Source organism: Bufo bufo, chromosome 3 (assembly GCF_905171765.1).
Source record: "Bufo bufo chromosome 3, aBufBuf1.1, whole genome shotgun sequence".
In the NCBI taxonomy this organism is placed as follows: Eukaryota; Metazoa; Chordata; class Amphibia; order Anura; family Bufonidae; genus Bufo; species Bufo bufo.
Window position 1 is genome coordinate 38940952 of NC_053391.1, and position 12728 is coordinate 38953679.

The window sequence follows — 12728 nt, forward strand, 5'->3', positions numbered from 1 at the left end:
GTGACTGACAGCCTTCCCTCTAGGAGGAGGCGGTCCTATCAGTGACTGACAGCCTTCCCTCTATGAGGAGGCGGTCCTATCAGTGACTGACAGCCTTCCCTCTATGATGAGGCGGTCCTATCAGTGACTGACAGCCTTCCCTCTAGGAGGAGGCGGTCCTATCAGTGACTGACAGCCTTCCCTCTAGGAGGAGGTGGTCCTATCAGTGACTAACAGCCTTCCCTCTATGAGGAGGTGGTCCTATCAGTGACTGACAGCCTTCCCTCTACGACTGTGTATACAGAGATAGCTGTCAATCATTGATAGATCCACCTCCTGGACTCCAAATCCCAGAATGAGCAGAGATATAAAAACTTATAAAATTACAAGTTCTACTGAATATTCTCCTATAAAACTATATATCAATCTGCTCAGCTCCTCCTGCTCTATAACATGCTGCCTGCAGATTACACTGCATTCTCATTTGCGACAGGTCCACTTTAAAAGCAATTCCCCACCCCCACATCTGTGCTACGTAGAATCGGCACATTACCTTTTGTAACAACATCAATAACAGGAACTTCTATAAGTTTGGGATGATTCTGAAAGAAAGAAGATAAATATTTATTTCTAATTTAACCACAGAATTATCAATGAAGGTTTCAAGAGGCTGTCCAACTGGCAATTTTTTAGGGAAAATGTGCAGGGGGGGCAGTTGAAATAACAATAAAAAAATAATAATAATAAACAAAACCACCTTCACCAAAAATCTAGCACTGCTGTTCCGTCCTGTCTATTAGGTTGCAGCCATAATTTAATATTTTGGCTGCAGAGGTGATGTCTCATGTACCGCTGCAGCCAATCACTGGCCTCATTCTGTACACCACTGAGGCCAGTGATTGGCTGCAGCAGTATACAGACCCCACTACCACAGCCAAAACAATACATGATATCAGTCGGGGTGAGATGATGAAGCATCAGCGCTTGTTTGGAGGGGGCACCGGAAGGTATTTATTTATTTTTTAAAAGGAATGTGTTTAAATCCAATTTTTTACATTAACCATTTAATTTTCGGTAAATTTCCATGTTACCATCCATATTATTATTTTTTTTTTATCCTAAATTCCTGCAGTTTTTTACACTGGCCACTAGGCCTAAAATATGTCAAGACTAACTGTCCTTCGATAGAAGCTACATGAGCCATAGACACCTATGGGACAGTTTTCTAGGCATACTCGGTGACCTGTGCAGAGGTCAAGAAGGAGAGTATAAGCTGCGATATTACCTATTGGGAGAGATATATATATATTCCGTATAAGGAACCATTCATTTAAATGGGTCCGCAAAAAAAAAAAAAAAAACCTAGACTTATCGGTAATTCTGTTTCCGGGAGTCCACCATAACGGCTTAGCCATGAGAACTATCAGATTACTTAGAAGGGATGGAGACAGTTTGCGAGGCCTTCTGTCCAAAGGTCAAATCAGCAGAAGCAGACACATCAATACGGTAATGTCTTATGAATGTATTTACATTAGACCAGGTGGCAGCCCTACAGATCTTGTCTAGGGAAACGCCCGCTCTTTCAGCCCATGAAGAAGCCACTGCTCTTGTGGAATGGGCTCTTATATTTTTGGGACTAGTAAGGCCTGACATTTGGTGACAGCAGGATATAGTTGACTTAATCCAATGACCTATAGAAACCTTGGACGTTTTTCTTGTTTTGTCCAGCAAACTGAATAAGGAGATTGTCATCCCTTCGGGAAAAAAAAATTTTCGTCGCCAGGTATTGTATAATGTTCTCCCTGACATCCAGGAGTTGAAATTGTTCCTTAGATGAACTCTTTACATCTTCCGGAAAGGAGGGGAGGACGATTTCTTGGTCTCTATGAAAATCCGGGACGACTTTCGGAAGAAAACCCAGATCCAGTTTCAAAACTATCCTGTCTGGAAAGATAGAGAGATAGGGCTCTCGGCAGGAGAGAGCCGGAATCTCTCCCAGGCGTCTAGCTGATGTTATAGCTATTAAAAACGCACCTTTGAAAAAAAGATGTTTAATGGAAATGTCCTGTAAGGGAGTAAATGGAGAATTCATTAGGCCCTTCAATACCAGGTTTAAATCCCACTGGGGAATCCTTGGCGTTATAGATGGCCTTAATCTAGAAGCAGCTCGTACAAATCTTCTTAGGCTAGATCTGTATCATAGCATTGCCCCCAAAGCAGATATCTGTACCTTTAGTGTACTGGGTCTGAGGCCCATATCCAGCCCCCTCTGGAGAAAATCTAAAATCTTCGATATTCGGGGTAGAATTTATTGGTGAATCCTGTGCCAGCCAACTGCAGTATTTTTTCCAGATCTTGAGATAGATTGCAGAAGTAACACTTTTCCTGCTGGATTTTAGTGTATTAATAACCTTATCTGAAAGACCTTTACTGTCTAAGATCTCGCGTTCAGGATCCATGCTGATAATTTGAACAGGCTGGGATTTAGGTGAAGGATGGGGCCCGGTGATAAAATGTCCTTCTGGAGAGGTATTTTCCAAGGCTCTTCCAGGGCTAATTCAATTTTAAGATCTGGAGCATTGCAAACAACATGGTGATAGAGATGTGGTGTGAATATCATTCTATCCTGTTCCAAGGACTACATAACCAGAGCTGATTTGTATGTATCTGCTTGAAACCGCCTCCCCTCCCCCTTAGCTTCTTACTGTCTGTTTATTCTACACTGAAGAGAAATTCAAGCGGGATGGAAGCGGCAAGAGGCAGATGTGTCAAGAATGATGTATGGACTGTAGAAGAATGCTTATGCCAATTACTTAGATGATACCCATGTATACTTTTTGCCTATAAAAAAAGCACCTCCTTGAGGTGCGTCATATGACGTATGCAGTATTAATGTTGCATATATTACAAGATGGCGCTAGCACACAGATGTTTACATTAACTTCACATGCCAAAGTTTGTAAGACAGTGCATACCGCGCAGAAGTCAAGTGTTATCTTCTTTTCCTTCTTAGCCAATGAAATAATGGCATGAGCCCCCCTGAAGATGTATAAACTGCTTTACTCATTGTAATAAAGAGAGAGACTGTCTTTGACCTGCCTTTGTGTCAGCGTAGGTCTCTGCCACACGTGGCTATTAACCCCTTGGGGTACCTTGATTTGGAGCACCAGAGTATATCTTAAAAGCTTTAATTAAAAGCAGTTTCAACAATGGTTAGATCACTTGATCTACCGTCACCGTTCATATCACATGTATGGCCTCCATTTAACATATAAGCCATGACAAATGTATTTATCAGATGCCATGCAATGTAAAAAAAATATATATATATATTAGTATTTTTTTTTTTTTAACTGGATACCGGAATTTTATAGTCTACAAAGTTTTGGCCTCTATCTGGGTAATGTAACCCCCTCCCCCCAATAAAAATATTAAGTTTGCACATCAGAAGCTTTTCCCCCCCCTAAGGGTTCATGCACACGTATTTTGTTTCAGTGTCTTTTTTTTTTTTTTTTTTTTTTTTTTTGCAGCCCGTATGGGAAACCATTCACTTCAATGGGGGCAGCAAAAATACGGAAATGGATAAGACTGGATTATGGCCAAGCTGTTCCGTTCTGCAAAATGCGGAATGCACACGGACGTCATCCGTATTTTTTGCGGATCTGTGATTTGTAGACTGCAAAATACATATGGTCGTATGCATGAGCCCTAAAGCACAAGCCTTCCATAGGGGATCCTGACCGGGAAGTCACAGCACAAAGAACAGATTTTTTATTACACCGAGTTGACATAAATTTCACAGATTCTACATTTCGATTTCGAGTCTGCCACTCACCCATTCACATCTGCCAGGTACGAGTCGAGTAGTGCGCATGCCGAATTCAGTATATACAGTCGTCATTGCTGAAATAAAAAGATACATATGTAAGAAGGGAAAGCATCTGCAGATACATAGAGGGACTGTACATATGTATGTATGTATGGGGAAACACGTGGTTCACACGTCATACATAGGTTACACTCTATTCCATGGGCTGCAGCACAGCACAGCCGCCGCGGGACAGGACTCCATGATATCTGCCCTGTGCAGCTTGTAAGCAAATCTGGACGTGTCACCACTAGAGATCTGACACTTAGAGACGCTTCTTTCAGAGAGGGGCATTTATATATATATTATTTTTTATTTTTTTTTACAGTTTTTTGGCTGCCTTTCTTTTTCATTTTGGCAGTACTATACCATCGAAAATTGAAGGGGTTGTGCAGCCTGTTTGTATTGATGAGCTAACCTCAAGAAAGGTAATCAATATCTGATCGGCAGGGACTTCCTGGTCATTGCACTGCCCATTGTACGAGTGTAATTACAAGTAGTCACTCTACTCAGTTAAATAGGGAAAGCACTGGGCCTCCGCTGCAAGGGAGACAATGGGTAGTGTAATGAAGAGGGAGAAGCGCTAGCATGAATCACAGCCTCCTCTTCAAACAACTGATCGTCAGGGTGCCACGTGTTGGACCCCCACAGATCAGATATTCATGACCTATCCAATATAAACAGGCTGAGCAACCCCTTTAAATACAAAAATATCATCCTTCTGTAGCAGTCAACATCGAGAGATGAACCTCCTGTATAGACAAGTAAGCCTTTGTCAGTTTACTGCTGCTGTGAGGGGGAGATGTCATCCGTTAGTAAAATGGTAGGTGTAGAATTGGGACAACAGTAAGACCGCTCTATTGTTCAGAGGTCCACAGAAGAGCACTGGACTGATCAGAGTGATGCTCTAATAGAGTCACTAAGGCGGAGGGCTCCCTCTGGTCACAGTGATGATCTGACAGAGTTAAGAGAGTCTGTCCACCGTGCTAAATGTCCAAACAAGGAGGAAGTTAAAGAGCCAGAACAGGAAGTAGAATACATGGAAGCGACGTCATAAATTATATCCCAAAAATATCCACCTGTTTTTGGTTGAAAATAAAAAAAGTTACATGAAATATTCACATATAAGCTGTTAAAGGGGTTATCCAATATCATAAACTGGCCCCCCCATGTGCCGGGCCCCTCACAGTGCCACTGCTGCTTCTCCCTGTGCGCCGGTGAAAACATCCGGTGTCCGGGTGGAGCAGCCAATGGCAGGTGGGGACGAGCCTCCCTAGCGTCATCACCCACGATGCTAGGGAGGCTCGTCCCCGTCTGCTATTGGCTGCTCCCCCCCCGGGCACCAGAGGTTTGAACGGGGAGAAGCAGCAGCGGCGGTGCAGGGACCAGGAGCGGCACAGGGAGCGGGATAAGTATACTCCCTGTGATGGGCTCGGCACATGGGGGGGGGGGGGAGTTTATGATATTAGATAACCCCTTTAACATGTGAGGAAAAACACGTGACGGTACTGTCCCTTAACACAGCATTCACGGGGGCAGGGATTTCCTGTTAGTGAGTCAATAGAAGACCACGCCAGTACTGAAATAACCGATAACCTGGCCTAATAGATTCTGTTCCTCTACAGAACAAATGGAGGCTTAGGCTACTTTCACACTCGCGTTTTGGCTTTCCGTTTGTTAGATCCGTTCAGGGCTCTCACACGCGGTCCAAAACGGATCAGTTTTACCTTAATGCATTCTGAATGGATAAGGATCCGCTCAGAATGCGTCAGTTTGCCTCCGTTCAGTCTCCATTCCGCTCTGGAGGCTGACTGCAGCGTTCTGCTGTCCGCCTGAAGAAGCGGAGCCAAACGGATCCACACAATGCAAGTCAACGGGGACGGATCCGTTTTCTCTGACACAATCTGGCACAAAAGAAAACGGATCCGTCCCCCATTGACTTTAAGTGGTGTTCAAGATGGATCAGTCATGGCTATAGAAGACATAATACAACCGGATCCATTCATGATGGATGCATGTGGTTGTATTATTGTAACGGAATGGTTTTTGCAGATCCATGACGGATCCGTAAAAAACGCTAGTGTGAAAGTAGCCTTAAAAGGAGTCAGCTGTCATTAACCCCTTAGTGGTCGGATGCTTTTTTTTTTTTTTTTCCCCCTCTCTCTCTTTTTTGCCTCTCCGTATTTAAGCAGCCAAAGCATTTTAGTTTTTTCCATTGACCCGGTTGTAAAAGGCCTAGTTTTTTGCATTAAAAAAATTGCATTTTGTCGGTGCTGTTGGAGGGTAGTTTGTCATTTATATACATTTCTTCATGGCACATGGAGAAAAAGCAATTTTTGCCTTTATTTTACTGTACATTGTTTACATTGAATAACCTGTTAAATGAGTTGTTCAGGTATTTTCAGTTGGGTAGATATCTAATACATTCTTTTTTTTTTTTACTTTTATGTAAAGTATGTGCAGTAAAAAGGTATTTTTTGCACAAAATTTTTTTAATTTTATTTTTAATAAACCCATTAAGTTGAATTACTGTCTTACAAAATTATTTTATGCCTGTGATGTATTACCATACTCCTGTCTATGACAGGCCGCAGTTAGGGCAACACTAATATGCCCCATCAGCAGGATTACTGAATTTACAGTCCTGGGGTCCTTTCTAGGTACCTGGGGCTGCCTGCAGGGGGCGTACCCATCCCCTGATCAGATCACTGGAGTAGAATAACCTCGGGATGTTTCATCAAACTAAAAGTGACAGGTTGACCCGCCCATACCCCGCCCACAACCCCTTTAAAAGCACCGCCCGTTGCACGCCTAAACACCGCCCATTCAACGCCCCTTATTTTGTTAGATCTGATATCATGTCAGTAATTCAATTAAGTTTTAATATCTTTAAAAATAAAATAATAAAGCTTGTTTTAAACTCTTACTAAGCCATTATAAATATTAACAATGGCTAATTGATCCGTCTATCTTCCTAAAGCAGCTTTGATGATGTCACCACAGGTCCTGGAAGGGAACTGTTGCCGTCCCTTTGTTAGATCCTGCAGGACCTGTGATGTTGGAAGTTTGCTTTAATTATATACAATCATGTTTAATAAAATCGAAGACGCGCGTGATTTAAGCAAAATATTTGATCACCGCATCTAACACAGATGTGTAGCAATTATAAATATTAACAATAGCTAATTGCGGCACCCAACTTTCCCGGGTGTCGACTATCTAGCTTCTAATATGCCAGCCGTCAATCAATTTGTACAAACACATACCAAGTTTAGAAGTCCACAATGATATTAAGGATCTATCAATCTCTTTATCAGGCTATTAAAATCCTATTAATCTCTTCTATGAATCTTATAAAAACCTAAGCTATCTGTCTATCTAGCCATCTATCCAATCTATCTAAAACCATGTTTTGCCACGTATAAAAACAGCATTGCTGTATGTAACTATTTGTAACAGAAAACAGTATTTATAAAACTTTGATTATGTATCTAGCTATCTAATATCCTCACATCTCTCTCTAACCAGCTTGACAATAGCAAACAGTTAACAAAAGAGCCAGAATAAACAGTCCTAATTAAATCTATCTTTCGATCTATGTTAGGCTACTTTCACACTAGCGTTCAGAGAGGGTTCGTCTGGTGTCTGCACAGGCGGATCCGCTCCTATAATGCAGACGTTTGGATCCGTTCAGAACGGATCCGTCTGCATTATAGTTTAGAAAAAATTTACATTGAAAGTCAATGGGGGACGGATCCGTTTGAAGATTGAGCCATATTGTGTCATCTTCAAACTGATCCGTCCCCATTGACTTACATTGTAAGTCTGGACGGATCTGCTTGCCTCTGCACGGCCAGGCGGACACCCGAACGCTGCAAGCAGCATTCAGGTGTCCGCTCAATGAGCGGAGCGGAGGCTGAGCGCTGGCAGACTGATGCATTCTGAGCGGATCCGCGTCCACTCAGAATGCATTGGGGCAGTACGGATGTGTTCGGGGCCGCTTGTGAGCCCCTTCAAACGGAGCTCACAAGCGGAGCCCCGAACGCTAGTGTGAAAGTAGCCTTATATGTACGTGATTTAAGCAAAATGTCTTTATTTATGACACATCACAGTACATTTTTCAATGACTAGTGTAGGGTAGGCACGTTTGTGCGTAATTACAGCAACGTATACATAACCCAAATATGGTATAGACAGGCCATACATCGATTAAAGGGGTTGTCCGGGTTCAAAGCTGAACCCGGACATACCTCCATTTTCCCCCAGGCAGCCCCCCTGACTTGAGCATCGGACGAGCTCTCCTTTGCCCTGCGCTAAATCGCGCAGGGCAAAGGCATTTTTTGGAGATCCGGTGACATACCAGGCTTCCCCATGGGGCTGCCAGGAACCCCGGTGACGTCACCGCACTGATGGGCAGGATTTAGTGCTACCCTAGCCTGTAAAACTGCTAGGGCAGCGCTAAAGCCCGCCCATCAGAGCCGGTGACGTCACCGAACACACTGCCGGGCGGAAGCTTCCGCCCGGCAGTGTGTTATTGAAAACAAAAGAGCCCGTGCCCTGCGTGATCTAGCGCAGGGCAAAGGAGAGCATGAGATGCTCCGATGCTAGCCTCAGGGGGGCTGCCTGGGTGAAAATAAGGGTATGTCCGGGTTCAGCTCTGAACCCGGACAACCCCTTTAAAGAGGACCTTTCACTAGAATAAAACATCTAAACTAACTATACAGACATGGAGAGCGGCGCCCAGGGATCCCCCTGCACTTACTGTTATACCTGGGCGCCGCTCCGTTCGCCCGGTATCTTCATAGTTAGGCTCCACCCAGGGGAACCTCCAGGCGTCTCATTCTCCCATGCTGTAGCGCTGGCCAATCGCAGCGCTCAGCTCATAGGCCATGAGCTGAGCGCTGCAATTGGCCAGCGCTACAGCATGGGAGAATGAGACGCCTGGAGGTTCCCCTGGGTGGAGCCTAACTATGAAGATACCGGAGGCTATACCGGGCGAACGGAGCGGCGCCCAGGGATAACAGTAAGTGCAGGGGGATCCCTGGGCGCCGCTCTCCATGTCTGTATAGTTAGTTTAGATGTTTTATTCTAGTGAAAGGTCCTCTAAGTTTTAATAAAATTATATTAAGCTGTGCGAGCACATGGCAAAATGTTACTCAATTACCATATTTTATATTTAATATTACTCAATTACCAGGTGTTATATCTATCATCTACCTACCCAGTTATCCAGCGTTTATCTGTCTATATAACTTTCAAAAATATATAAAGCCATAAATCTATATAAATATACAAAATATAAATCTAAAATTTTTTATATAGTACCGTATTTTATATACTGTCGTATTTAATAGATAAATATAGATAGGTAGATATATTTGATAGATGGATAGATATAGATAGTCAATATTTATAATATTAAATATATCTACCTATCTATATATCGCATATCTATCTATTTACATCCAGCTATCATCTATCCATCTTTCTATCTATCGCATATCTAGCTATATATCTATCAAATATATCATATCTAAATATATATCTATGTATAGAAAAATTGATGAGCAGCACACAAATCAAAAGGCGGTGCAATTCCTTGAAACAGACCACGGACTTGATCCAGCTAAATACACATAAGGAAAGGCCAAGGCAGCACACAGATATCCGTGAAAAAAAGGGTATTTTATTCACCCACAGCGTCTACACATGGGTGAATAAAATACCCTTTTTTCACGGATATCTGTGTGCTGCCTTGGCCTTTCCTTACATGTAAATATATATCTATCTATAGCCATCTATATATATCTACCAACTCATACCTATGTTATATCTACCTACCTAAAACAATGTTTTGCCACTTTGTATAAAAACAGCATCGCTGTATCTATTTGTAGCAGGAAACAGTATCTACAAACCTTTGATTAGGTTTAATTATATACGATCGTGTTTAACCCCTTCAACCCCAGGCCTGTTTTCACCTTCCTGCCCAGGCCATTTTTTGCAAATCTGACATGTGTCACTTTATGTGGTAATAACTTTGGAACACTTACTTATCCAAGCCATTCTGAGAATGTTTTCTCGTGACACATTGTACTTTATGATAGTCATAAACTTGAGTCAATATATTTTACCACTATTTGTTTAAAAAAAAAAATCCAAAATTGACCAAAAATTTTGAAAAAAAAAATTCTCTACTTTTATAATAGATAGTGATACCTCATATAATAGTTATTACTTTATATTTCCCATATGTCTACTTCATGTTTGGATCATTTTGAAAATTAAATTTTATTTTTTGGGGACATTAGAAGGCTTAAAAGTTTGGAAGCAAATCTTTAAATTTTTCGGAAAATTTCCAAAACCCACTTTTTAAAGGACCAGTTCAGGTCTGAAGTCACTTTGTGAGGCTTACATAATAGAAACCACCCAAAAATGACCCCATTTTAGAAACTACACCCCTCAAGGTATACAAAACTGATTTTACAAACCTGGTTAACCCTTTAGGTGTTCCACAAGCATTAATGGAAAAATGGAAATAACATTTCAGAATTTCACTTTTTTGGCAGATTTTACATTTTAATCCATTTTTTCCAGTAGCAAAGCAAGGGTTAACAGCCAAATAAAACGCAATATTTATTACCCTGATCCTGCGGTTTACAGAAACACCCCACATGTGATCGTAAACTGCTGTACGGGCACACGGCAGGGCGCAGTAGGAAAGGAACGCCATACGGTTTTTGGAAGGCAGATTTAGCTGAACTGGTTTTTAGATGCCATGTCCCATTTGAAGCCCCCCTGATGCACCCCTAGAGTAGAAACTCAAAGTAACCACATTTTGGAAACTATGGGATAAGGTGCCAGTTTTATTGGTACCATTTTTGGGTACATATGATTTTTTGATCATTCATTATTACACTTTATGGGGTAAGGGGACCAAAAAATTGGTTGTTTTGGCACAGTTTTTATTTATTTATTTTTACGGCGTATACCTGAGGGATTAGGTCATGTGACTGTTTTATAGAGCAGATCGTTACGGACGTGGCAATACCTAATATGTCAACTTTTTATTTATTTATTTAAGTTTTACACAATAGCATTTCTGAAGCCGAAATAATGATATTTTAGTGTATCCATAATCTGAGAGCCATAGCTTTTTTATTTTTTGACCGATTCTCTTGGGTAGGGTCTAATTTTTAGCAGGTAGAGGTGACAGTCTGATTGGTACTATTTTGGGGGTCATACACCTTTTTGATCACTTGCTGCTGCAATTTTTGTGATGTAATGTGACAAAATTATTTTATTTTTTTAACAGTTTATTTAATTTAATTTTTTATGGTGTTCATCTGAGGGGTTAAGTCATGTGATATTTTTATAGAGCTGGTTGTTACAGATGTGGCGATATCTAATATGTATATATTTTTTGTATGTATTTCCGTGCAAGGCATTGGGCAGCCTCTGCACCGCATCGGGCTGCCTTCTCACCCATCGGGTCCCCACCACGGCAGCGCGGGGATTCAATGCGCTCACTCACCCGACACAAACCCCTTCTTTGTGGCGGTCAGCGCGGACCGCGGCATAGAAGGGGTTAATACGCTGGCAACGGCTTTTACAGCGATGCCGGAGGATACAGCAGGGGCCCGGCTACCAGGGACTGCCGGGCCCCTGCAGTGATCGTGCGTGCACCGCTCCGGTGCCCACGCGATCACCATGATGTACTATTACGTCAAATTGCGGGAACACAGTGGTTCCCATGATGTAGTAGTACGTCATAGGTCGGGAAGGGGTTAATATTATAAATATTGTTAAGTAATAAAAATTTTAAAACCATGTTTTGCCACGGTGTATAAAAACAGCATCGCTGTATGTAACAATTTGTAACAGAAAACAGTATTTATAGACTTTGATGATGTATCTACCGCATGCCCAGTGACACTTTTGAGGCTGTTGCCTTCAGGAGCTTTATGATCGCACAGACGCAGGCAGACGGCGGTACTGCGCCTGCGTGAGATTTCCACCAGCCGAAAGGAAGAGGCCAGGGGTGTAGCTGTAATGTATTAGATGACGTAGCGGAGGGGGTGGCGGCGTTCACCTCGGCTGTTGGAGGATATTTATTGATGAGGAGGCGTGCTTGGGCTGGAAATTAAGGCGTGCTGGGCTCAAGAGAAGAATAATAACGCCCCTCTGGGCACCTTGGGGGTTAATTTGCAAAAAGCGCTTTTTTATCAAAAGGACACCATGAAACGATAAAAAGACCAACCACAGCAGGAAAGAAGGTAGTTTATTGTACATGGTAATGGTGACAGCCCAATATGCTAAAACCTGGAGACAGAATCCCTTTAAAGCTAAACAGTTGTCAGAGCATGCCAGGACACGTCCCAATATGATATATAGTATTGACTTTTTGCATGTTATATTATTTTATTGTTTAACATTTTTTTCCCCACATTTATTAGTTTTTATATTTTAATGATATTTATATTTTCCACATTTATGATTTATTTACATTTTTGTATTTTTACACATTTATTATTGTTTACATTTGTTAGCAGGGGGCTGATCTCCCAGTAGCCCCCCCCACACAGTATAATGACCCCCCTCCCAGTGACCCCCCCACAGTATAATGACCAACCCCCCAGAAGTATAATGACCCCCCCCACCCACAGTATAATGACCCCCCCCACCCCACAGTATAATGACCCCCCCCCACCCACAGTATAATGACCCCCCCCCCCACCCCACAGTATAATGACCCCCCCCCACCCACAGTATAATGACCCCCCCCCACCCACAGTATAATGACCCCCCCCCCACCCACAGTATAATGACCCCCCCCCCACCCACAGTATAATGACCCCCCCCACACACACACAGTATAATG

At 42.4% G+C, this 12728-nt stretch overlaps 1 protein-coding gene across 2 annotated transcripts in view; it reads right to left on the reverse strand.

Annotated features, from left to right (window-relative positions):
* TTC3 (tetratricopeptide repeat domain 3) overlaps positions 1-12728 on the reverse strand; it is a 174330-nt gene that overhangs the window by 159018 nt on the left and 2584 nt on the right. For both annotated transcript variants that reach the window (XM_040423100.1, XM_040423102.1), the window contains exons 2-3: positions 3815-3882; positions 533-581 (exon numbers count right to left, since the gene is read on the reverse strand). In XM_040423100.1, coding sequence (XP_040279034.1) covers positions 533-581; positions 3815-3880 — 115 coding nt within the window. In that variant the 5' untranslated portion in view covers positions 3881-3882. The remainder of the gene's footprint in view (positions 1-532; positions 582-3814; positions 3883-12728) is intronic.